General features: G+C 47.2%; 1 protein-coding gene across 2 annotated transcripts in view; it reads right to left on the bottom strand.

Moving 5' to 3' along the window:
- Positions 1-256: 256 nt before the first annotated feature.
- Positions 257-12,318, bottom strand: part of ARMH3 (armadillo like helical domain containing 3) — a 182,551-nt gene continuing 170,489 nt past the window's right edge. For both annotated transcript variants that reach the window (XM_004749417.3, XM_004749418.3), the window contains exons 25-26: positions 4,198-4,314; positions 257-1,945 (exon numbers count right to left, since the gene is read on the bottom strand). In XM_004749417.3, the coding sequence (XP_004749474.2) occupies positions 1,853-1,945; positions 4,198-4,314 (210 nt within the window). In that variant the 3' untranslated portion in view covers positions 257-1,852. The remainder of the gene's footprint in view (positions 1,946-4,197; positions 4,315-12,318) is intronic.

Raw genomic sequence — 12,318 nt, 5'->3', positions numbered from 1 at the left:
TCCTTCACTACTGCTTCATGCCCTTGTTCATTTCATAGGAAAGGAATCCATAAGCAGGAAAGGCAAGGAAGGCCATACCTCTCTGAACATAACTGGCTTCCACTAGGGCCAGAAGACTTAGGAAGAGAGTGAGCATAGGCATGGGTCCCCTAGGCAGACTGGACCAACACCTGGGAGATGACCTTAATGCTGTCATTGAGAAACGAGGTCCGAGTAACAGAGATGAGAGAAAGAAACAAACAAAAGACGCTTAAAAGACCATCCCATACAAATCAATTTTAATAACTTCAACTTGCCATCAGCTTCCAGCTCCAGCTCCTCTAGAGTTTATCACTGTGGAGAACACTACATGCCCCAGGCTACCCCATCTAGTGTTCAATGACCCAACCGGATTGCTCAGGAATCTGCGTCTACACATGGCAGCATGCTGGTGGATTCTCTGGAACTAGCGCATATCTGCTCAGTGCTGGAACCACAGCTCTGGAAGGCAAGTATCCTAAAGAGATTTGAAGCTAAGTGGAATAGCAGCCAGGGAGGTCCCAGACCTGCTCTCACTGCTGGTTCCTGCACCTATTCCCAGTGTCTTCCTGTGCTGCTTGTTCCCTGTCAGCCCGAGGGCTTTAGAAAGTGCTTTAAAAGGGGGGAGATCTCAGAGCAGCTGCTACTTTGAAAGCAGCCACAGGGTAGGGAAAACCTGCAGTAGTCCAGTGGAGGCTGTCCAGAGGAGGAAACATGGGCCAACTTCCCAAAGGCCAGGAGACTTGCCTGCGGCTCCACCCAGAATATGGGTAGACAGAATGGCCTCGCCATGATGCTCACCTGGCCCCTTTCAGATGGAGGGTTCCCTGCCACCAGCAGGTTCTCTCCCTTCCAGGCACCAGACCACAGCAGGAACAGATTCCTCCCCAGAGGAAATTCTTAGGCAGGCTGGATGTAAACAACAGCCGGGTGAGGGGGCTGAGGGGGCGGAACAGTGGAGAGGAGCTCAGCAGAGGCAGGAGAGGCTCCCAGAGGAGAAGGTGATTGGGAAGGTGGGGAGGCTGCTGGAAAGGGAACCAGCAAAGTAGGCACCTGAGGGCTCCAGAAAACCTGTCAATGTTTATTTCACACACACACCCTAACGACAGTTTAAACCAGACTGAAAATTAAAAGCTAAGGTTGTGACCCTACAGTGCTGACCAATCAATGGGTTGGAAGGCAGGGGAGGTAATAGGTACTCCTGCTGCCAAGAATCAAATCCAGAAATTGGTGGCCGGACAGCAGGGCACTGGGCAGATTCTAATCTCCAGTCTCCCAGATTTAGAAAGTAGAAAAAAAGGTCCTCCATTCCTACACTACCTTGAGCTGAGCTAAGGGTCCTAACTATGGACAGAGTGCCTGCAGGTACAGGGGACACAGATTTCAATCCCAGCTCAGCCCCAGGCCCAAAGAAAGCAGAACTGACTCCATCTACATCTGAGAGTCTGTTTTTAGAAGCCTCGAAGAACTACTGACTCGTGGGATACTGGCATCATCCTAAGACTTGCCCCAACAGCTCCTGAAAATTAATCAGCAGCCACAATTTGTAATCTCAATTGGAAATGTGAGGGGGTATCCAGGGAGCCCATGCTGGAAGTCCCCATATTCTTGAAGGCTTCTCCCTGTGCCCACCCAAACCCTCCCCAAATAAGATTATCCCAGGTTTGCCCCCCGGCCCCTGCTGTCCAAGCTCCACTGAAGCACGGCCTTCACGGAGAGAACTCAGTATCTGTGTTATTCTCCAACCTTGGGGACTGCCCCTTTCCCCAGTCCCCCTCCAGCCCAGGAGCCTCATGGGTAAGGGCAGTCAGCAGCTGCTCAGATATGCGTGGCCTCAGGAGATAGTGGAGAATTCCTTGAGCAGGACTTCCTGGCTGAGTGTGTGGAAGGCCAGGTTTCTCCGGACGTTGGTGCTAATGGATCGAACCTGGGAAAGGGTTGGGGAAGGTGAGAGGGCACAAGCAGAGAGAAAAGAGGAGACGGTTGGTTACACACAACAGAGGGCAGTGCCTGAGGGACAAAAACCACGATTCAGTGCTACATGCTTCTCTCTTAGGAGATGAATCTTTAATAGCTATCATTTCTGCAGGCAAATGAGCAAATAGTTATGTTTCAGTGGAAGGAAAGAAGAGGGGCCAAGAGACGAAACTTTAGTGGATGTGAGAAGAGCGTCTGGGCACCTGAAGAAGTAGAGGTAAGCACAGACAGGGAAGGAGGTGGAGCTCAGACCTTTGTCTCTGCCTCAGCCAGGCCATGCAGAGGGGGACAAGGTCTGGTCAGTGGTCTGACAGAGGAGGAGAAAATGAGGCCAGAAAGTGAATTTCTGATCTTCTCACTCTTTCTTTGTATTCATCTACTTTTCTGGGTTGGAAAGAACATGTAGAGATACAGCCCCTGTTTGGCATAGATGGCAGGAGTACAATGCAAGGAGGCCAGTGACCGGAAACAGGTCATAGTTTGCGAGTCCCAGGCTTGGAAGCAGGACCCAGGTTTAACTCCCAGCCCAGTAGTCTTTCCAAACCACAAAGAAGCGCCCGTGCTTTAGAGGAAAGATGGGCATACCCCTGCTCTGTCCCCACTGCTCCCCTCACGCTTTCTCCCCACACACTGAGACCCCTGCGGGAAGTGTCACCTGCATCAGTGGAGAAAGAACCTGTGGAGAAGGAGTCAAAGGGCCAAACTTCCTACTCTGAATGGGTTCTAGGAGGAATCCACTGCACTTCTATTTCATGGGAAATAGAAGTGAATGCTGTATGAGAGACAAAGTAGGGAAAAAGGAGAAAAAGTATGTGGATTTACCCTGGGTCCCAAAGGCCAGGGAGCTTTCCTCCAATTCCAGCTTAGCTATGGAAAATGTAATGAAGTCATCAGGCAGGAGGCAGAGGAAAGGGTAGCCTGGCAACCAGCAGGCAGCTCAAGGTCATTAGCTCCGAGTGGGACCAGACCCTCTTTGCTCCCTTGTGTCAGAGGTACAGATATAAGGAAAACTGAGTCAGGTGAAGCTAGTACCAAAGGGCCAGACACAGAGCTCCCCTCTCTCCTCTACACTCTTTTCATCTCCAATGTCCTACCCTCTTTGTGAAGTCTGGTCCCCCGGTAAAACCCCCATATCAACTTAAAGACTTGCCATGCGCCCTGTAAAAAATGTTAGACTCTGCTCTCTTTATATTAATGGCTTCTGCCTGTTCCCAATTCACTCACTTCCAGAGACCTTCCTCACCCTGGGGAAGTCCAAAATCTCAGGACTCTCATGTCAGGGTCAGAGTTGGGCTGTATTTAGCACAAGACAGATAATCTACAATCCAGCACCTTCATCACAAACTTGGCATGGGGAAGTAAAAGGTCTCGTCTGAGGTGCGTTCTACCCGAGCAGTGGGAGGGCTGAGCTACGGGAAGGAGGTACAGTGTGTCCTGGTCCCAGACACAATGTTCACTTACAACCAGGCAGGTGGAGTGGCAGGACTGAGACAGGCAGGCCTAGCTCCGCCCCCGGCCTCCCCAGCAGCTCTGAGCAGAGGGCAGGAGAGAGACCACCAACAGGGAGAGCCTGGTTCTGTGGCAGAGCTGACTAGGAGGTGGAGTAGGAGGCAGAGCAAATGCTCACTGGCTCCAGGTGGCCAAGGGTGGGGGCTGCAGAAAGCTGAGTGATTGAAAGGGGGGGGCGGGGGTAGGGGTGAAGACTGGAGAACTAGATTGTGGGGCGGGGTGGGGGGGTGCGCATTCAGACCAGGAGCCAGTTAGGAATTTAGGAAGAAGTGATTGCATAAGGAGGAGAAGAATCAATGACTCTCATTAGTTGCCTGGAGGACAGGATAAGGAGTAATGAGCCAAAGCTGCCACTGGGAACACGCGTCAAACCCCAGGCCCAGCTGGAGCTGTTCAAGGGCTGTCTCCATGGCCGCAGAAGAGAGATGGATGGGCAACGCTGCCTCAGAGAGTCCTAACCCTCACCCTTCCCTGCCTGGCACCAGTACCCTGGGGAATATCTTCTCTCACTGCCTGGTCCTGGGCTACTTTGGAAGAGAAGTGGTACACCCAATCTCAGCAGACCCCTCAAGTTTTATTTCACCAGCCTTTGGCAAACTGTGTTCCCCAGATGCACACCTGCACAATATAACCCACTGGCTGGGAAAGGGCCCTCAAAACACACAGGCAGGGATGGAGGCGGGGCAGACTCACCAGCTCTTTGAAGAAGGCAGCTTCCTTGTGCTGCTCTGAGTAGCGCTCATACTGGTCCAGGCCATCCTGTAGCTTCAGTGTGAGCGTGTCATAGTTGGCTCGTACTACCTCCAGCACCTGGGGGAGGTCAAGGGCCAAGCAGGACTTAGGCCATTCAAAGCCTAGGTCACTCAGTCCCCACACCCCTCCTGTTGCCCTGCTGGGTTGGAGTCAGTCTGGAGCAATACCTCCAAAGACTATGCTCACTATTTATCACCCACAAGAAAGTCTGGACACACAGAGCAATTCCTCAGGTTTCTGGGACCATTTATTTATTTATTTTTTAAGATTTTATCTACTTACTTGAAAGCACACAAACAGGGTGAGCAGCAGAGGGAGAGGGAGAAGCTGGCTCCCTGCCGAGCAGGGAGCCCAATGTGGGGCTCGATCCCAGGACTCTGTGATCATGACCTGAGCCAAAGGCAGATATTTAACTGACTGAACCACCCAGGCGCCCTTTGGTACCATTTTCTAATTTCTTCTATTCCTGGCTTTTCCTCACCCGTCCCACAGGGCCAGCAAGGCTCTTTACTCGGGATATGGTAAAAGAGCACGAGAAGAGGTGCCAGAACAGTGAGTGTCTGAGCTCAGTAGCATCCTGACACCATCAGTGTGTTCTCAGCCATATCCTGCAGCTTTCTCTGGCCAGGTTGTCACAGTTGCTGAGTAAGACTTTGCCAATGTCTCCTTTTTCCCTTTCTGGGAACCACATTTCTTCAGTCCCGGGATGTTCCTCAGCACCATCTGCCACTTGTTTTCATCTCTCCATGCCAACTCAGTCTTCCCATCCATTGCCTGGATGGAACTTTTAGGCCTTCCAGGCTTGGGATGTTAAGGGATACTTTCCTGACTAAGCTAGAGCTGACTGCACCTTTTGTTGTGATAAGGGCTCTCTCCCCTTTCTCTAACTTTCTGTGGGGGTGGGTGGATTCAGACCTCCACTGACTCCAGGAACCGTGGACCTCTGTGGTTCCGAAAGGAAGTTCTGATGTGACTTCAATTGTTAAGAACATGAAGTAAAGGTAAGGACAGTTAGGGGAAAAGGCACTACATCAAGACAGAAGTGAGTTGGGCAGAAAGGCGAGACCAGGGAGATGGGAGATGGAACGAGTGTTTATTCACCGGGGTAATCTGGGTGCTAGCTATTTTGTAACTTGATCTGACTAGGGAGGGAAGTCTATGATGTCATGGAGAGCTCCCAGCTCAGTAAGGAACTTGGGAGGAATGAGTGAGGCTTAATGTTTTTTTTAAGATTTTATTTATTTATTTTCCAGAGAGAGAGAAAGCGTACAAGGAGCAGGCAGGGGCAGGCAGAGGAAGAAGCAGGTTCCCCTTTGAGCAAGGAGCCTGATGCAGGACTCGATCCCAGGACCCTGGGATCATGACCTGAGTTGAAGACAGATACTCAACTGACTGAGCCACCCAGGTGTCCCATTGTGAGGCTTCTTCTTCTTCTTCTTCTTTTTTTTTTTTTTTTTTAAGATTTTATTTATTTTATTTGATAGACAGAGATCACAAATAGGCAGAGGTAGGCACAGAGAGAGGAAAGGAAGCAGACTCCCTGCTGAGCAGAGAGCCCAATGTGGGGCTTGATCCCAGGACCCTGGGATCATGACCTCAGCTGAAGGCAGAGGCTTTAACCCACTGAGCCACCCAGGCACCCCGAGTCTTAATTCTAACAGAAGGCAAGGAGAAAAATAGAGTCAGGACTGGTCAGAGGGACTGAAGACTGCCTCTTGAGGGGGCACAAAGTACCTCCGGGCTGTTCTCACCAATTCAGTCTTATGCTAGGATACACTTCACTTGGTAGCAGACACTTCTGTCTGCCAAGAATTTCTGAGGGGAGAGTAATGATGGAGAACACAGGGAAGGATGTGTCCTCGAGTCTGGGGGAAAGGGACAGCTAGGGCAAAGGTCTGGCCTAGGTTCCAGGTTCAGTCTCCTTTCCTCCAGACACGCAGCTCCTCAAGGTCATTCTGCCTGGCTGTGACCCACAGACCCTATTATCAGCTGGCTCCTTCGCTTTTAATTCCATTTGTCAGCTCTGTCAGCAGGAGGACCGGTACTCAGCAGTGGCAGTCACCCACAGGATAATCCAGCTCTCTCATGCACGCGGACTGTGCTTGCAGCCAAAATACTTAGAGCCAAAGTCTTGATCCAGAACTGAATGTCTCAAACCCCCCAAAAAGGAAGATGGAACTGCCCCCAGGAACCAGACAGAACAGAATAATACATGCTTCCTTAACCCTGAACTCTGGGCAGCTTCAGCAATGCCAATGACCCAGCATCCCGGGCTCAGCCTTTTGTAAGGGATATCAGGTTAAGGCAAAAACCATGCTAAAGCCAATTCTGAGAAGAAGGTGCAGCATGTCAAGAGATACTATATATCCTGAGAGCCTCAGGCTTAGGTCATGCTGCCCTGATCACCTGGGCTTTCTCTTCTTGCCATGGCCAAGTGGAAGGTCTAAGATCTCACTCAGAACAGGGATTTTTCACTTCTCAATAAATTTGGCTTTTGCCAGAAGAATTTAGTTCAATTTTTTAAGGGAGGTGAAAGCAGAGAACGTCCTTAAGCTATCAGTTCTTTGGAAGAAAACCAGAGGCCTGGCTGGACTTAGTGCATGATTTCAGCCGTCCTCTTATCCAGGTCTTCCTTTCTTCTTTTTTTAACCACAGGTAAGTTGCCCTTCAGTTCATTCAGCCTTTTCCATCTCCCACTCTATTCACCTCTCTTAAATCCCCAGGAGAAGATGATATTCTAAGTTTAGGTCTGGGCCCTAGCCCACTTGGGATTCTGGAACACTAAGCTTCTTACTTTCTTCTTCTAGGACTTTGCTTTCTGTAGCTTCAGACTTCAGGAGCACATCCCATTTGGACTTCCCATTCCACAATGGCATGGGATGTGGCAGAGGGCAGTACTCAGGCAGAAGGCAATCTCCCAGAGTGCTTGTACCTTAGGTTTTTTTTTTTAAAGATTTTATTTATTTATTTGACAGAGAGAGATCACAAGTAGACAGAGAGGCAGGCAGAGAGAGACAGGGAAGCAGGCTCCCTGCTGAGCAGAGAGCCGGATGCGGGACTCGATCCCAGGACCCTGAGATCATGACATGAAGACAGCGGCTTAACCCACTGAACCATCCAGGCGCCCCTGTACCTTAGGTTTTACCACAATTTGCAATCTCAGTCTCTGGCTTCCTGGCCATTCCAAAAGTCCTTCCCCATTTCATCAGGTAACACTCTTATCTACCAAGTGCAAGCCCACCTTCTGTCATCAGGCTGTTGGGCTTGTGGGCTTCCTGGAACCATGCCCACCACCTCAACTCAAGGTAGTCCCCCCAAAGCAGAAAAACAGTAACAAGCCACAGGCTCTCTAAGGAGTCCTTACACCACTACATATGGTCCTCAGTAGACAGAAGCCTGGGTTCTGGCAAGGGACCTACCAGAAAGAGAACTTAACTGGGAATCCCACTCTTACTATGGATCTTAGACAATTTACCTAACCTCTTTGAGCCTCAGACTGTATCTCTCTACAAAATGGTATTTTTTAATATTTTATTTATTTATTTGAGAGAGAGAGCACAAGTGGGGTGAGGGGAAGAGGGAGAAGCAGGCTTCCTGAAGCAGGACTTGATCCTGGAACTCCTGAATTATGACCTGAGCTAAAAGCAGATGCTCAACTGACTTAGCCACTCAGGTATCCATATAAAATGGAATTTGAACTCACCTTCCTAAAAGCACATGGGAATAAACATTTTGATTCCTCAAAGTAACATAAAACTGATAAAAACATTATCATCCCAATGGCTACACAGCTACCTGGACAGCTCATGGGACTCGAGAGGAACTGTCTTCATAGCCCAGGGAGTACTACTTACCTACTTCAAACTAACCCAAGGAACCTATGTGTATAAATAATTCTTCATCACAAAGGAACAGCTTCTGGATTTAAGTGGAAGACACAAATGGCCTCAGTTTCAAAGATCATATGCCCTCTTCTTTGCCTTGAAACACTCTGCCTCAGGTAAGGGAAGAACAAAATGGGAGTGGGAAAGGGACCTAAACCCCTCCTCTAAGGTCTCTAGAGGAGAAGGGCCTGACCTAGGCTTTAAGGTCAGAGAGACATAAATTTTGGTCCCCTATCAACCACTAGTGAGCTAATGTAAGCTTATACACATTACTTAATCTCTTTGAGCCTCAGTTTTCTTATCTGTAAAATGGGGATAACATTACCTACCCTATACCCTTATAAAGCTGATATAAGGATGATATGAGATGACGGTCCAGTGTCTGGCACATAAGGAATATCTAATAAATGGTTACTAATTTTACAATGAAAAGTTCTTTCTGTTGACAATAGATATCTGGTAGTTCTTATCCCCAGATAGTTCTAACCACAAGCCAGGAGATAGGGCCTTGTATGCCTTCATTCAGATTCTGGTAAAGAAGAAACCTAATTTCTCTATTCAATATGAAAGCAGGCTTCCATAATGACCCTACATCCTGAGTGTAACTGGCAATGCATTAACTAGAAGTCAAAGAATGTCCAGTACCCACTGCTTAACAATCTTGGTATAATGCAAGAGGATAAAGGTTAAAGGAAAACTGAGAGAGATGCCCAGAGAGGCCAGTTTTGCGTAATATAGGTTGTGAAGCTCCTGGCCATATCAGGATCAGGAGGGAGAGAGATCCCAGTGCACAAACTTTATTAAAAAAAAAAAAAAAGTTCAAATTGCTGAAGAGGTTTCAGACACACACACACCTTTCCCCAAGCACAATGATAGGCATTCCCCACTGACTATTCAGTAGCCTGTGCCCCATTTTTTTTTTTTAACAGAGCCTTTGAAATGGAAAGTAACTTCTAGCCTAAAGATAGCAGCAAAGGAGTATCACCAATGGAAAAGTTCCTGGCAAATGGCTATCCAATCTTGATGTCAGAAGTCTATGCCTTGTGCCTGAAAAGCTGCTTAGTCTCAAATATCTGGTGGACTGAATTCCCAGAATGAAAATTAGCAGACAACTAAGTAGTAGGATATGACCTGACAGCAAACTTGTGTTCGTTTCCTTCTCAGTCTGAACTGACACCTACAGTGTAACCTATCTGGGCAGAGTATGTTTAAGGCTGCCACCAGCCCACTTCTGGCCAGGGCAACATGTAAGGCTTTCCCTAGAAACCAGGCTGCCAAATGAGGATGAAACCACAAGATGACAATAGAGACTTCTTATAGAATAGGAAATAAACATGGAATGTATCAAGAGTGCAGTGGGATGTAATAGAAAGGGGCTACAGAGTTAGAGGAACCTGGGTTCCTATCTTGGTATCATCATCTAGTATTCATATGACCTAGATCTGTCTAAGCTTTAGTTTCTTTATCGGTGGAAACAGTCATCATCATACAATTTTTTCTGATATTATAAAGATTAAAGATAACATATGAAATAAACATAAAAATATAAATCATAAGATCCAGCCAACATAAGGTACCAAAGAATGAAGGCTATTGAGATTGAAACAAAAAAAGAAACAGACGTAAGAAACACCTGATGCATTTGAATAAGATGAATGAATGAAATGGTGGCCAAGAAGGTCCAGAGCTCTCACTAATATATAAAGAGAGTGATATGGAAGGCAACCATACCTCTTTTTGCCAAAGTGTTAACATGGAAACAGAACCATAGGAATAATAGTTCTGGAAGGGAACCTCTGAAATCACCTACCTCATCCATGGCCCTCATTTCACAGATGAAGAAACACATATCCAGAAAGATTGTAAAGTACCCAAAAACACAAAGCTGGAATTAGGCAAGACAATCTTCTGACTCCCAATCCAGTGCTCTTCCTGTACTGGTAAGCTAGTTTAACCTGGGGCACATTCCTTAGTTTACAGGCTAAGCTTCATTTTCCAGAGAACAAACATTCAAGGAATTCATACTCACTCCTAAGAAGTGGGAAGCGTGATCTGTAGAGAGCTGGAAAGGTAACCTGGTGAAAGCCTGGTTTGATGCTTACGTTTTCATTACTACCAGGTTCCTCAGGGCCTCAGGGCTTGTCAGTTTCCACCAATAGCAGCTGCAGATCCTGCTCAGCCCTACTATAGTTGGTATCTACTACCACCAAAATGTACAGACCACTCCAAACTCAGTATCAGCAAAATCTAGTTTGGGTCGCTATTTTATTTTTATTTTTATTATTATTATTTTTATTTTAGAAAGAGAGAGAACACAGGCATGAGGGGCAGAGAGAGAAGGAGAGAGTATCTCAGACTCTGCCCTGAGTACAGAGCCCACACAGGACTTGCTCTCACGACTCTAAGGATCATGATCTGAGCCAAAACCGAGAGTCGGATACTCAACCAACTGCACCACGCAGGCACCCCTGGGTTGCTATTTTAATTATTTAGTACTCATTTAGAAGCCTGAAATACAAAGGTCTTTAATCTTCCATGGGCTTTCTTTGGCTGCAGCCATCAGATGGGTCTCCAGGCTTGGGACTCGGGGTGTTAAAAAGATTCAATGAGGGGCACCTAGGTGGCTCACTCAGTTAAGTGCCTGCCTTTGGCTCAGGTCATGATTTCAGGGTCATGGGATAGAGTCCCATGTTGGGCTCCTTGCTGGGCCTCCCTGTTCAGCAGGGAGTCTGTTTCTCCCTCTCCCTGACTCTCTTTCCCTGCTCATGCTTGCTCTCTCTCTCTCTCAAATAAATAAAATCTTAAAAAAAAAAAAAAAGATTCAATGAATACCTTCTATGATGTGAACCCTCCCTTCCCCCCTTTTTAGGTAAGCTCTATGGCCAACAGAGGGCTCAAACTCATGACTCCAATGGGATCAAGAGTCACAGGCTCCACCCACTAAGCCAGCCAGGGGCCCCAGAATACATTCTACAATGAATGCTCATACCTCAAGGCCAATTTTCCATTCTCTGAAAGAGACTGTTACCACCCTGTTCCCACTTCCATGCCCTTCTGCTTTAACCCCTAATCATGAGAAATTAATCTCTGGATGATTTGAAACATATAGTAATTATGAGGAGGAAAGAGATAAAGGCTTTTCAGAGGATTTTCATGATAATCTCCATCTATCTCTCCCACTGGACTCTGGCTATTTGCTCTATTTCAAATGTTTATTCACTAGTTAGAGAATATGATTTTTTTGGCTCCGTTTCTTTTTCTCCGTAAGGTGGGAAGAGACAGCTTGAGAGATCAAACTCTGATACCACAAGCAAGAACATCACCGGGCGTAAATCTGCGTTATTACCTTTACTTCTTTCTCTCAGGGCTTGAGAGAGCTTACCAGCTACTGCTATTCTATGAGCTGATGATAGAGAAATAATCAAAGAATTTGGTCCATAGCAAGTTCTTGGGAAATGAAATTCATCCCCTGCAATGGTTCCACCTTTGGGACAAACCTCTCCTGGTCTCCACAGAACCAAGAAGATTTGACTAAAAAGGTTTGCTCTCCATGCCACCTGTCTAAACTGTTCACTGCTCTAGCATAATGCCAGATCTCTAAAGAAAGAGTGCTGAGTAGAATAGGCCTTCAACAACAATCAGTGGCACATGGACTGCTAGGGGGGAGAGAAGCAGCCACGTAGCTGCAGGCAGTTAGTATGGTAAAAGCAGGCTAAGATCTCCCTCTCATAGTCCCTGGAAGAACACAGGTAAGTCAGCCAGGAAGTCAGAAAACTTTTTCCTTCTACTACCCAGTAAAATTCCTCAAACTCAAAGGGAGAGGGCCTTTCCTCTAAAAATGAGAATGACTAGGGTGCCTGGGTGGCTCAGTTGGTTGAGCAACTGCCTTTGGCTCAGGTCATGATCCTGGAGTCCTGGGATGGAGTCCCACATCGGGCTCCCTGCTCGGAGGGGAGTCTGCTCTTCTTCTCACCTCTCCACTCTCACACAGTCTCTAAATAAATAAATAAAATTTAAAAGGGGGGGGGCTTTCTTTAAAATAAATAAATAAATAAATAAATAAATAAATAAATACGAGAATGACCTATTCAAGGCATTGCTTAGCTCCCTTCTCTGAATCTGTTATAGAACCAAAATGCTCTGTAAAATTTGGCAGGAAACTGAAGAGAAATTGGAG

The sequence above is a fragment of the Mustela putorius genome, unplaced genomic scaffold, assembly GCF_011764305.1.
Source record: "Mustela putorius furo isolate JIRA1106 unplaced genomic scaffold, ASM1176430v1.1 tig00003909_pilon_pilon_pilon, whole genome shotgun sequence".
Taxonomy (NCBI): domain Eukaryota; kingdom Metazoa; phylum Chordata; class Mammalia; order Carnivora; family Mustelidae; genus Mustela; species Mustela putorius.
This window is presented reverse-complemented; position numbering and strand designations above follow the sequence as displayed.